Source organism: Sarcophilus harrisii, chromosome 1 (genome assembly GCF_902635505.1).
Source record: "Sarcophilus harrisii chromosome 1, mSarHar1.11, whole genome shotgun sequence".
NCBI lineage: Eukaryota > Metazoa > Chordata > Mammalia > Dasyuromorphia > Dasyuridae > Sarcophilus > Sarcophilus harrisii.
In genome coordinates this window covers 100063416-100075968 of record NC_045426.1, presented here as the reverse complement: position 1 = coordinate 100075968, position 12553 = coordinate 100063416, and the positions used below count along the sequence as shown (strand labels likewise).

The 12553-nt window shown below is 38.9% G+C and overlaps 1 protein-coding gene across 4 annotated transcripts in view; it reads left to right on the top strand.

Moving 5' to 3' along the window:
- Positions 1-12553, top strand: part of ZNF462 (zinc finger protein 462) — a 154071-nt gene that overhangs the window by 120719 nt on the left and 20799 nt on the right. For all 4 annotated transcript variants that reach the window (XM_031961362.1, XM_031961368.1, XM_031961358.1 and 1 more), the window contains exon 9: positions 1600-1736. In XM_031961362.1, the coding sequence (XP_031817222.1) occupies positions 1600-1736 (137 nt within the window). The remainder of the gene's footprint in view (positions 1-1599; positions 1737-12553) is intronic.

Below are 12553 nucleotides of genomic sequence, written 5' to 3'. Positions count from 1 at the left end.
ACATCCCTTTTACTCTGACGGAGACCTACTTCCCCTTTGTTTTTCTGACCACCCTGTTGGAGAATCATTTAAATCCAAATTCCATATTGAGAGATTAGAGGGTATAAAATTCATGTGCAAGTACACCATGGAAGCTAGAAGGGAACCAAGCACTTTCCCAGTGACTCTTTATTTTCCATCAGCTAATAGAAGAAAGCTGACTCTCAGATTGTGAATTTAGTCCAGTTGTCTCACCAGCAAGAAGCGGTTGGCCCCAGACTGAAAGGATGGGGAAAGGTAGAGATGATGAGAAGGCAAGTGACCACAACTAAACATATTACTTCAATAATAAGAGGTTTGGGCAGTGGAAATCACTCCTTTCCCATTGAACTCTGGATTTCGTCTGTGTTTGATGAGACTTTAATGATTACTAATTTTAGCAGTTTGGGGCTTGTTTGTTTTTTGAGTAGGGGTAAAGTGTGGGGAGAACCTTCAGTAAGAATCTTGGTTCAAGGCTCCATGGTGGTTCATCAGTGACTCAAAATTCTCAAAGGTGGTGCCAGTGGAGCTGAGGCTTTGGCAGACTTCCAAGGCAGAAAGGCTCTAAGGTCTGCCCAATTACAGATTGTGTCTCTCCTCCAAGAACCAGTCTGCCTAACTTCAGCCACATTAGAAGACGTCAGAGGGCTAGCCATCCCATGAGATGACTTTGTGGGGAGAGGGAAACATAACTCATGGAACTGACTACTGAGGGTAGAGAAGGCAGATGATGTAAAGTCATGGGTCCTTAAGAGTTTGGGTGGTGGTGTTTGGGGGTTTTTTGAGGGGGGGGAGGTAGGTAGGTAAAGCAGTGCAGATTTAATAAATGCTTGCCAAGCTGATATGTCAATTTGCTCACTTCACTTACCCAAGTGAACTCTGTGAACAACATATTTTCTAAATGTTTTCACTCCAGGCTCTCTTAACTGCAAAGAATCATATAAACAGAATATTATTCCAACTTTAGAAATATTCTTTGTTTGTAACAAAGAAAAATGGAAATAATTTTCTAATATGGATTTTCAGAAGGTTTCAGGCAACCTCAGATTTCCAGGACATTTCAGGAAATCCTTCCAAACATGGCATGGAATGCTTGAGGGGTAGAAATCATTGATCTGTCAAACTTAAGAATAGAGGGATGCTTCCAGGCCCCCTGACTGAGCAGTGCATTGAATGGATGCTGTCCTCGTGTACCTTTTGATAAGTATAGTCTTAAAGCAAGTGTGTAGTTTTGGATGGAATTCCATGAATGGAAAGAAAAATTTTACCTCTAACATCCAGGATCATTCTTTATTTGTCCACTAATATCTTTCCTTGGTGAGGAAAGGAAGGAAGGAGAGAGAGACAGAAAGACAGAGACAAAGAAAGACAGACGAGAAGCAGGATGGAAGGAGGGAGGGAAAGAGAGACAAGGAAAGAGAGATACAGAGAAAGACAGACAGAGAAGCAGGGATGGAAGGAGGGAGGGAAGGAGAAACAAGGAAAGAGAAAGAGAGAGAATATATAAGATTAGCAGAATCTGAATGGTGAAAACATTGCAGTCACAATTTTTCTTTTTTCCCAACCTCCACCTCCACCCAGATCTGCTTTTACTATGCACGTGGAAGCTGGGCATTCCGCAGTTCCCGAGGAGGGTCCCAAAGACCTGCGCTGTCCCCTCTGCCTTTACCACACCAAATATAAACGCAACATGATTGACCACATCGTGCTGCATCGAGGTAAAACAATTATCTTTTCAGAATTGGGGGTGAGGGTGGGGTGGTGAGATAAAAAAGGGGAAAGGGGGAAGGGTAGAGATTGAGTAGAAGGATGACATCCAAGATCCCCAAACCCCAACTCTTTGTGACCCTATTTGGACTTTTCTTGGAAAAGCTGTTGGAATGGTTTGCATTTCCTTCTCCAGCTCATTTTACCAATAAGGAAACTGAGGCAGAGTGAAGTGATTTGTCCGGGTTCCCACAGCTAGTATGTTTCTGAGACTGGATTTGGATTCAGGTCTTCCAGGCCTGTCACTCTGTCCACTGCTCCGCCCAGCTGCTCTGTAGTCGATCTGGTGGTTCCCTCCAAAAAATTCATATATCTCACTTAGCTCAGCTCCCAGTCACAATCCGAGGAAGGAAATTACTATGATTTCCAGACCTGGATGAAGAAGATTCCTTGGGCAGTGATGGACAGGAGCCTTCCTGACACTGGTGATTGTCCCAAGCCTACTTTAGTATTCTCCTCCAGGCCTTCCATTTATGACCAGTTACAATTGTTATTGATAAATTGAGTTTCCTCTTCATTGAAAGAAGAAGATTAAGGTCTTTTTTATTTTTTTTTTTATTTTTAGCCAACAACTTATTCCTATTCCATCAATGTATATATATTTTTCTTCTAATGCCTAAGAAAAGCTTTTGTGTATATGCCACATCAGCATCAAAGTGAAGGGTTTTCTCACTTGTTATGCACTGAGATGTCGTTCATCAGACTCAGAATTATTCTTTGGAAAGTTGGTCAGATGTCATTTCCTCAGAACCAGAACCCTCATTTCTGCCAGATAGTATTGAGGCCATTGTCCCTCATATCACTTGGAGACCAAGAATTCTGTGATCTTGATCACAAGGTACCTGGAAGCTGCATATCCCAAACCAGAGAAAACAACTCTGCTCTAGATTGTGAAATAATAGAGCTGAGATAGTCAAAGCATTTTTAGCTAAGAAATGAACATACAGATTCATCACAAATGAATCCCATGTCATGAAAGAGAAATCCTTAACAAATCTTAAAAATATAAAAAGCACAATTATTCCCTCCAATTCTAGGAATTCTAGTCAATATTTGTCTTTGGTACAATAGTCACTTCCTAAACACATAGTTATATAGACTGTTTAACTTAGAGATATGAGAGAGAGAGAGAGAGAGAGAGAGAGAGAGAGAGAGAGAGGGAGGGAGGGAGGGAGAGGGGAAGAGGAAAAGGGAAGGAGGGAAAGAGAGAGATTATGAATTAAAAATCATTATTAAGCACTGTGCTTAACTGAGGGTGTATATATATATATATATATATATTTTTTTTTTTTAAATCAAAGACATAGTCCCTGCCCTTTAAAGAGCTTATATTTTAATAGAGATAAAATATATGAATGAGTAGTGACCAGGGAGGGGCACTTTGATCCTAAGATTACAGGAATAGTAAGCAGAGCCATAGAGGAATAGATTGATAGACCTCTTCCAGGAACAGATTTGATATCATCATGGTTAACTTGGTTATCATGGTTATCATGGTTATCAACTTGGACCTGGAGAAAAAGAGGGAATAAAGGGAAAAGTGGGAACATGAGGAATGATCCTTTGATCAAATTGTCCTTTGAAGCCTTTTTGCTTCTTAATCTCAGAGAAAGGAAAAGGAGTGGAGGAGGATGCTAGCCAGAAAAATATAGTACAGAGTTCAACTCAGAGGTTGTCAGCCAGAAGGCAAGAGAGAGACAGGGAAGCACAGTCAGGAGCAGACCCTACAAAAGCTCTGACTGAAGCCAGTGCAACTGCTTATTCGGTTAAATCAAGTCAGAGACTTCAAGACTTGGGCCTCTGTCTTAAGATGAGGTTTTAGTCCCTTTGCCAGTGAAAAAGCTAATTAGGGAGGAGAGATTAGCCCCTTCATTCAGTATTTACCTTCCCCTATCGAGTCCATATAGTATTTTAGAGTCCATAGGGTTGTCACCAGAAGGATGGAACCCACTCTGCAGTGTAAAGGTATCCCTTAAATTCCATGTCTCCCTTGGAGAATATTTTGTTGTTTATGGGAGTTAACTAGAGAACAGAGAGTTTGGGGTGTTTTTTTTAAAACCATTCCATCCATATCCAAATTGTTAGAAAAATATTCTTTGCCAACTCTGGCATCTCCAAGAGGAATGAAGCTAGGGATACCTCATAACGCCATAGACATTTTTAGTAACTTGCCCACATCTTGCCTCATTTGGATCTTTCCACCATCTCTTCCTCAAAAGCATGAATGGTGATGTACTTTTCACATGCACAGATTTTCCCTGCTTTCCTATCCAGCTCTAACGAGAGGCTAGATTTGTGCTGGCCATGACGTGCATCAGCTTGCAGGCTTGGAAGAGGCAGCTGTTTGAAGCCTTTCAGCTGATTCTTGGCCTGAGCTTTCCTACTCGATGCTCATCCTTAGTCACCTAGCTGCCAGGACTCAGGCCCATGTGCTGAGGTGGCTCGGTGCCTTCTCACAGTTTGGTCAAAGTCCATTGACAGCAGATTGCTGCTGAGCAAACAGAAATAGCAAAGTCCTCATTTTCTGGGTGGGGGGGAGTCTTTCTCCCCTGCCCATTTTTTGCTGCATTGGTATCTTTTCCTGAAACTTTCATTACCTGAAGAGAGAGGGCTTTTAGCAGTAAAGAGTAGCATGGGGTTGGATCTAACACAGATTGATTCTCACAGACCAGCTTGGCAATTTGTGGAGACAGTTTTTTATTAAAGGAGGTGTCTGGGCTTGTTCAAGAGCACCTTCACTGGGACTAGAAAACACATGGAAACAAATTTGTCATACAAATCTTTTGAATAAACAAATTCATAAGAAAAAAAAAATAGTATCATCTTATGAAGAGCCCAAGAGGCTGTTGCAACAGACTGGGACTTTGAAACTCTCTATAGGGCTGGGAATGTGAAACCAGAATCCCTGCGTTACTGATTTCCGTATATTTCATCCCAGCTAAGATCAGAAGTCATGATCATTACCATCTGTGTTTAGAGAATGTAAAATGCTTTGGTGTTCTCAGACTAACTTTGGTGTGTACACCCCACCTAAAAATGGCATCTCTGTGGGAAGCTTAATTTTGGCTCAACCAAGAGACAACAGTGGGATTCTTTAGTACCCTCTTGGCCATTGATATTAGGGCTGAAGCTGCAAACAAAGCAACGAGATGGGATTCTTTCTGCACCTGTGCTCTCCTTGTTCACTAGATGGATAAACAGCTTTGGTCTCTAGGGCTCCCAGGGAGGGATCTTTCTAAGTGCTGGGTTAATTAAAATGTTTGAAATTCAAGGAAAGGAAAAAACAGCTTGTGCACCGGCCCTAAACTATCTAGTGATCCCTTCCACTTGGTGGGACACATTCTCAGTGGTTCTTTCTGAAGAATTTTTGCGTGTAGGGTTTAATCGGGGAGAAGGAAAACCAGCTTTCCACATGCCAGGATTGAGTGAGAAATGCTACTGACCCAAGTGGTGATGGTTAAAAGGAGAAGCATGAATGCATTCGTTCATCTGATGACTATTAATGTCTGTGGCGTTTTAGCTCCCTACTGAATGAGATCACACTCTCAAGGAGCTCACAGTCTAGTTGCGGATGTAATGGAATATGTGCACAGCTAACATGTAGGGGATGCAGTACATGCTCTAAGGGAGTTAAAGAGTGCTCGGTGAACCAGAGAAGTGGAGAGATTCACTTTTAGCTTGAAGACCAGGAATGTTTTCATGAAAGAGGTGACATTTTTGCTGTATCTTGAAGAATGGATAGAGATTATTTGAAGGAAAGTATGTCAGTTAGCATGAAAGTCGGAAAATTCAAGAAGTTTAGATAATAATGTATAAAATAGTTTGACTGGAGCATAGGGTTTGTGTAGAACAGTGGAAGATGAGGGACCACATCATTCATGCAAATTCTTGAATGAGTCCATAAAAGATTTTGAGCAGGGGAGGAACATGAACAGACTTACATGTAAAGAAGGTTGATCTATAAATGATATTTAAAACTCACTACAGGATGAAGGGAATGAAGTCAAAGATCCCAGGACATTTTAAAAATGTTTTTGACAAAAAGTGATAAAGGTCCAAGCTAGGATGGTAGGATAAAGGAATGGAAAGATGATTTCAGGAGATCTTACAGAGCTTTAGTTGACAGCACTGGCTGAAAAGGAGGAAAGAATGAGGAAAAGGAATGGGAAGAAAGAGTCAAAAATGATTCTTCCATTTGGGCTTTATATCTCCTTGCTCTTTTCAGATTCAAACCATTAGGAGGAGGAAGGAAATAGTCATTTATTAGGCACTTGCCATGTGCCAGGTGCTGTTCCGAGTACTTTAGTAATATCTCATTTGATTACTATGACAATCTTGGGAGGTATAGGCAATTAAGGAGTGAAGTAAACAGCAATGGGTCCTTCCAACTGAGGGCAGAGTCCTGAAACATTATCTCTCTGGAAGACCTTCTAACCTAACTCATGCCACATGTTAGATACATTCATTGGAGAAAGTGACCCAGATTTGGCTGTTTTGATCAAAGCAGTAGGATATAAGCCTATTCACATTTCAAAGACAGAATTGGTGGTGGGACTTAGAATTTAGAATTTACCAGTGAATTTCCACTGGATTCACTCCACATTTAAAATACCATTTGGTACAAGTTTACTAGATCTTCCTCTTCATACACATGATCTTGAAAATTTGTGTACAGTCTGAATTTCATGTATCCTATCCTATATCCATTTAAATTACAATTGTGCAAATTCCAAACCCTCACTTCTAATTTATCTGCAATTGGTATTGGTCCATCAGCTTTTAAATATTTGTCTTCCCTAGTGCCTCTGTCCTCCTTTACTAATATCCCCTTTTTCCCCCCTCACATAGCCAATTGATGTAGTTTGAGCACTCATTATCTTCACCTGGTCTACAATAACAGCTTCCTAATTGGTCTCCTAGCTTCCAAGCCTTTCCCTTCTACTACTTTCCCTTCATCTACTGGATAGCTGCTTACTAAGGCAACAGATTTAACTTTGTCCCTGCCCTGCTTTAGAATCTTCAGTGGTTACTAGTTGCCTCCTCCATCTTGCAAACAAATCCTCCTACAACTTGGCTGCAGGCTATTTTTTCTCCCAGGTTCCTATCACGCTATTCCACCTACTCTTTGTTCCAGAGAGGACTTTCTGAACTTGGTAATCTTTCTCCTGGCTCTGAGCCTTCCTTATAGGTTACCTTTCCTGCCTGGACAGCATTGAATTCCTCCTCATTTCTATTTCACTTTCCCTATTGTCTTTCCTGATCCCTTAGTGCTTTTTCTACATTGGATTATTCATTCACAAATCTGTATGCAAATTATCTTCTTCTCCCTAAGTAAAATATAAGGCTCCTGAGGGCAGAGTGTTTCATATTTATCTTTATATCCATGTCAAATATGTTGTCTTGCATATATATATATAGTATACACTTAATAAAAATTGAATTAAATTGAAAGTACACATTGATTATATTATGATATAACAGAAACAAATGTTTAACTTAATTGGGAGAATTCATTATTTAAAAGTCTCCAGCAGATGGGGATCCATTTGCAGAGGAATAATAATCTTATATTTATGTGGTGCATTGATGTCTGTGAAACCTTTAATTGACCACAAACCTGTAAGGTAGGTAGGATCAATATTATTATTGATATATTAAAAAATTTGAGGTCTGAAGAGAAAAAGCTCCTTGTCCCAGGTCAGAGAGTTAATAAATATCAAAGGCAGGAGTTGAACTCCCAGATATTAATCCAACACCCAGCTCACTTTCCACTCTGCTATACTGTTTCCAGTCTCCAAGGATCCACGATTTCATTGATTTAGGTCTTCCCTTTACTGAAATAGATTGTAAGCCCTCTTCATCTCAGGAGAAAGTGTCTGTGAGTAAATTATAGCAAAGCAAACAAACAAAAAACTACTTCATCACCACTTAGTAACCAACTTTCTCTACGTTTTAGTCCTCAATCAACAAAATACTTTTTGTAACACAACCTTCACTTGTGCTTTTACAGGAATTTGAGTTGGAAGGAACCTTAGTGTTCATCTAGTCTATTTCCCCCTCATTTTACAATTAAGGGGACTGTAGCCCAGGAAGCTAAATGTCTTATCCAGGGTTGTAAGGTAGTGAGGAGCAACTGGGATTTGAATCCATGGTTTCTGACTCCAAATGCAGAGCTTTTTGTACTCCACCAGGGGTTTTGCATGTAAATAAGATCCCTCCGTTCTCCTGACCTTGGAGAGCAGAGAGTCATTTTTATATCATGGTGATAAATTGAAAGGAGGACTTTAGATGAGGTTACAGTGGGATCATCAGCACTCATTTATCTGTACAGTGTCAAATTTTCCTCAAGTAGGGTACAACTGCACTGAGTATTTATTCTCAGCCTTTAATTTTGCTCCATGAAATGGCACGTTCCGCTCCAGCCTATCCTAGTACTTTGGTCTGCTTACTTAGGACACATTGTTTCCACCTCACGCCAATGCTAAGGGTGGTTAGCTGTCTAGTAGCAGCCATCAGGTATTACCTATCTCCAGGAGCTGTCCTTGCATTTTGTGTTTCTGAGGTTGTTATTGTTGGCTCTCATGACTTCATTCTTCCCTACTTGTTTGGCTGGACCCAGGGAATGGGTGGACCCTTGGTTTGGCAAGAAGAAAGATTTATGCCTCTGCAATAGTAATTTGCATACAAAGTTTGCTGGAGTGAATGAATTCCAAATCTGGTCCTGCTTCATTTAGACTTGGCGCATCCTGGAGAGGAAGCCCAGGGATGTTGTGGTCTTTCTTTCAGGAAGAATTTTCACTGGGTAATTCTGGACTCCACCATGATGTGTCTTGTTACTGATTTGAGCAGCGACGAGTTCCTCTGTAGTTGCAATGCTGCAGATGTTCTGATACAGTCTGTAATAGGCTTTTCAGCACACTCCTCAACTCTGTTACATCTTTGCACAAATGCTTCAGTGTGCAGCTCCAACTGGCTTTCCTCAGAGAGCTTTTTTTCCTCCTTGGTTTTATGTCCCATGACAGTACCCAGAACCTTTTGAGTAGGAGGAGATGAGAGTCATAATTCATCATGTAGTTGAACCAGTGAAATAATAATATTATTGCAACCAACCCTGTCCAGTAAACCAGGTTAGGATGATTACTTTCCAGACCTTGTTTCCTTGCTCAAGTTAACTTTGAGGGGTGTGAAAGGAGAAAAAGACCCAGAAGTGCTGCTGTCACTTATGAATCTGAACCGTGGAGACAGGTCACCTTTCAGTCCACAAGTATAAATATCCATCTCTTCTCCCCATGCTTTTTATGCTGTTTACTCACCTCTAATATGAATAAGCCCATTCACTGAGAACACTGTCTGTAATTTCCCTGGCTTGTCAGATCACTTGGGTGTTTCATCTTGGTTATTTCCCCTACACTTTTAAAAGGAAGAAAAGCTCAGCTTTTATAAAGGTTGTATTTCCATAATGTCCCCAAAAAGTGACCACATGGCAAACACATTAGAGTAAAAATGAGATGCCTTCATTTTCAGAATAAGTAAGGGGGAAAAAATCAGTTTGTGTATCAAAACAAGGAGACGCTTTGGGGACAATTTAAATGTAAATTATTATTACAAGAATCTGTAGTCTTCATGGTTCAAGATTAATTTAAAGATTAAAGATAAATACTTTGTAAATACTTATATTCAAAATTGTTCATTCATCATTTACTTATTTCCATTTTAATGTCGGAGGAAAAGATATCAAGCTAAATTAAGAAGTCATGGTTCTAGTTCCATTGTAATCATATTTTTTATTTGAGCTAATTCATGAGAGACAGTATAGAGTAATAATAACAACAATAATAATCTATTGAATTTATATAACTCTTTAATGTTTACAAAGTGATTTACATTCATTATCTCATTTGATGCTCACAAAAACCCTGGAGGTGGGAGCTACAATTGTCCCCCTTTTATAAGGAGAAAACTGAGGCTGATAAGTTAATACAGCTATTAAACATCTGAGGCAGATTAGAATTCAGCTTTTCTTGATTCCAAGGAGAGCTTCATGAGTAACCTTACTATTAGAGCTGGTATCAGATGTAGTGCTACTTATAGCTTCAGAGACATTTGGCAAGTTGTATATCACTTCTTTGGGTCTCAGTTTATTCAGTTGTAAAATAAAAAAGTGGTAACAGATGATCCCTAAAATCTCTTCCAGTTTAAAATCTGAGGATCATTTAATCTCTCTGTGTCTATAACAGGGATAAATACATACCCTACCTAGTATAGAGGGATGTATAGTTCAAATGGAATGAGTTAGAAAGAACTTTGAAAAGTAGAAAGTACTAGACAAATGTAGGGCTTTTGTCATTATTATTGTCATTATTGTTATTTTGACATGCAAAATGATGCTAGAAATTATATAGAAAACTGTCTAAAATGATGAGCTGATTGCAAAGGGGGCTGTTATGGAAATTCAGAGAGTTAGTATTAATTGTGAAGAAGAGAACATTAAGGGGAGACAGAGTGACTTGATCACTATCTTGAAGATTCATGAGATGAGAATGTAATATGGAAAATTAGTTGTCTTTCTCCACTGAGACAGAAGTAGATAGAGATAATGAACTAAAATGGAAAAATAGGAAACGATTGGAAGATTTTAAAAATTTAGTGATCGTAAGGGTAATAAGACTTCCAGATGAGGTCTCAGGAGTGAGTTGTATAATATACTTCCAAAGACAGGCTTAAGAATAAAAGAAACCCACCTATAGGAGCTGGTTCCCTTTCTATTGTGCCAACTTTTCCTTCCCTTTCCTGTGAGTCTGTGCACAAGAGAAAGACCATTGTGTACACTAGTTTGTCATTTTATTGTTTCATGAATGGAGGTTAATACAGAGTGCCTGTAGGTTAATGAAGGAACATTCGATTAGGAGTTGAGAGCCTTCTAATCCTGGCTATGTTCCATAATTCCTGTCACTTGGAGAAAACCATTTCCTCTCTATGGAGCCTTCATTTTTTCATCTGCAAAAGAGAAAATGGGAGATGGATTAGATCTTCTTTAAGGTCTTGTCTGGTTCTAATTCCTTTAATCAAGTGGTTAGATGGCCGTATTATATACTAGCACTGAATTCTCAAAGCTCTGCAGCAGTTTGAATCAATTTGAAGGTAGTTTGTTAACTTCCTCCCTACTTTGAGTGAGTTTGGATGGTTCTCTGAATCTGCCTTCCATAATCTGTAGATTAGTGGCATTTGACAACCAGATTAGCAGTTCTCAAATTTGGGGGGCTGAGGAACCCCCATATAGTCTTAAAATTTTTTGAGGATCTATTCTCAAAAGCTGTTTGTATGTGTTATAATTATTGATACTTACTATATTTGAAATTAAAATGTATTATTATAACAATTGTTTTGACCTCTTGAATCCATAGGGGTAGAGAGAGCACACTTTTGTACCTCCTAGACTGATGATCTTTAAGCTTCCTTCTAGCACCAAATCCCATGATCATATTTAAAATACCATAACCTAGTTTAAACCACAGCTTCTTGAGTTGTTTTTGTTTGTTTACAAGAAATATTAAAACTGGAAGTGGAAGACCTCTCTAATGTATACTTTTTCCACAGAACTAGTTCATTTTACAGAACTAGTATAATTTTACAGATGACTGATCTTCATTGGTTCATATTATAATAATAATAATTAATAATAGTAATAGCTAACATTTATAGAGTGGATACTATGCTCATTATGCTCAATGTTTTACAAATATTATTCCCTTTGAGTCTCATAGCATCCCTGAGAGGTAGGTGCTATTATTATTCCCATTTTGCAGATGAGAAAGCTGAGGAAAACAAAGGTTAAGTGACTTGATTAGACCTCATAGCTAGCAAGGATAAGAGGCTAGGTTGGAACTTAAGAATTTCCCAATCCTAGACCCGATACACTATCTACTACTGTCTTCTTTATATGATTTAGATATGTGCCTGTAATTCTGTATCAGTACATCTCCATGAATATCACACATCTCCCTGGCCAGCTGTCTAAATGAAAGGCAGTATGTGTGTATTTATATACATATATAATGCACAGATGTGTATGTGTTTATGGACACACATACCTCTATATGTATATACACACAGACTCCTATGAATTTCTCATTTGGAGAGTGGGTTATAGGTAGCTTGTGTAATTTTATTATTTTTTATTTGGGTTACATATATATACATATATGAATAAATAGAATATATTTATAGCTATCTATATGTGTATATATACGTAAATTATACAGATTTATACACGTATGTATGGTCTATATGCACATGCTGTCTATTTTAGATAAGTAAATATCTCATGGTGTACAGAAAATAAATTATACCTGAGACTTTACCTGCAGTCCCGTCTCTGCCCAACATTCCCCTGGTCTAGTAACAAAAGCACTCCACACAGACTCCCCAGCCAGGGTCTGCAGTGAGGACTAAGAGATAATATGTTGGATGGGTGGGGAAAACCTTCAGGGAACTTAAAAATCTTCCAGCGACCAACAGAAGATGTCAGCTCAGGAAATAGCAATGCTCCGAAAGTGTCAGCACGCTGTGATTCACAGAGTAAAAGGTATCCAGTGCTTCCTGTGACTTAATAATACATTACCGTTTCTAAATCATGTAAATATATGTTTTCTGAGTCCATTTGTAAACTTTCATCTACTTCTAAAATCCAGACACAGCAGGAAAACTTGTGCTATATTTGAGCCTTACATAAATAGCACAGATTTTAATTTTATCCCAGTTATGGATA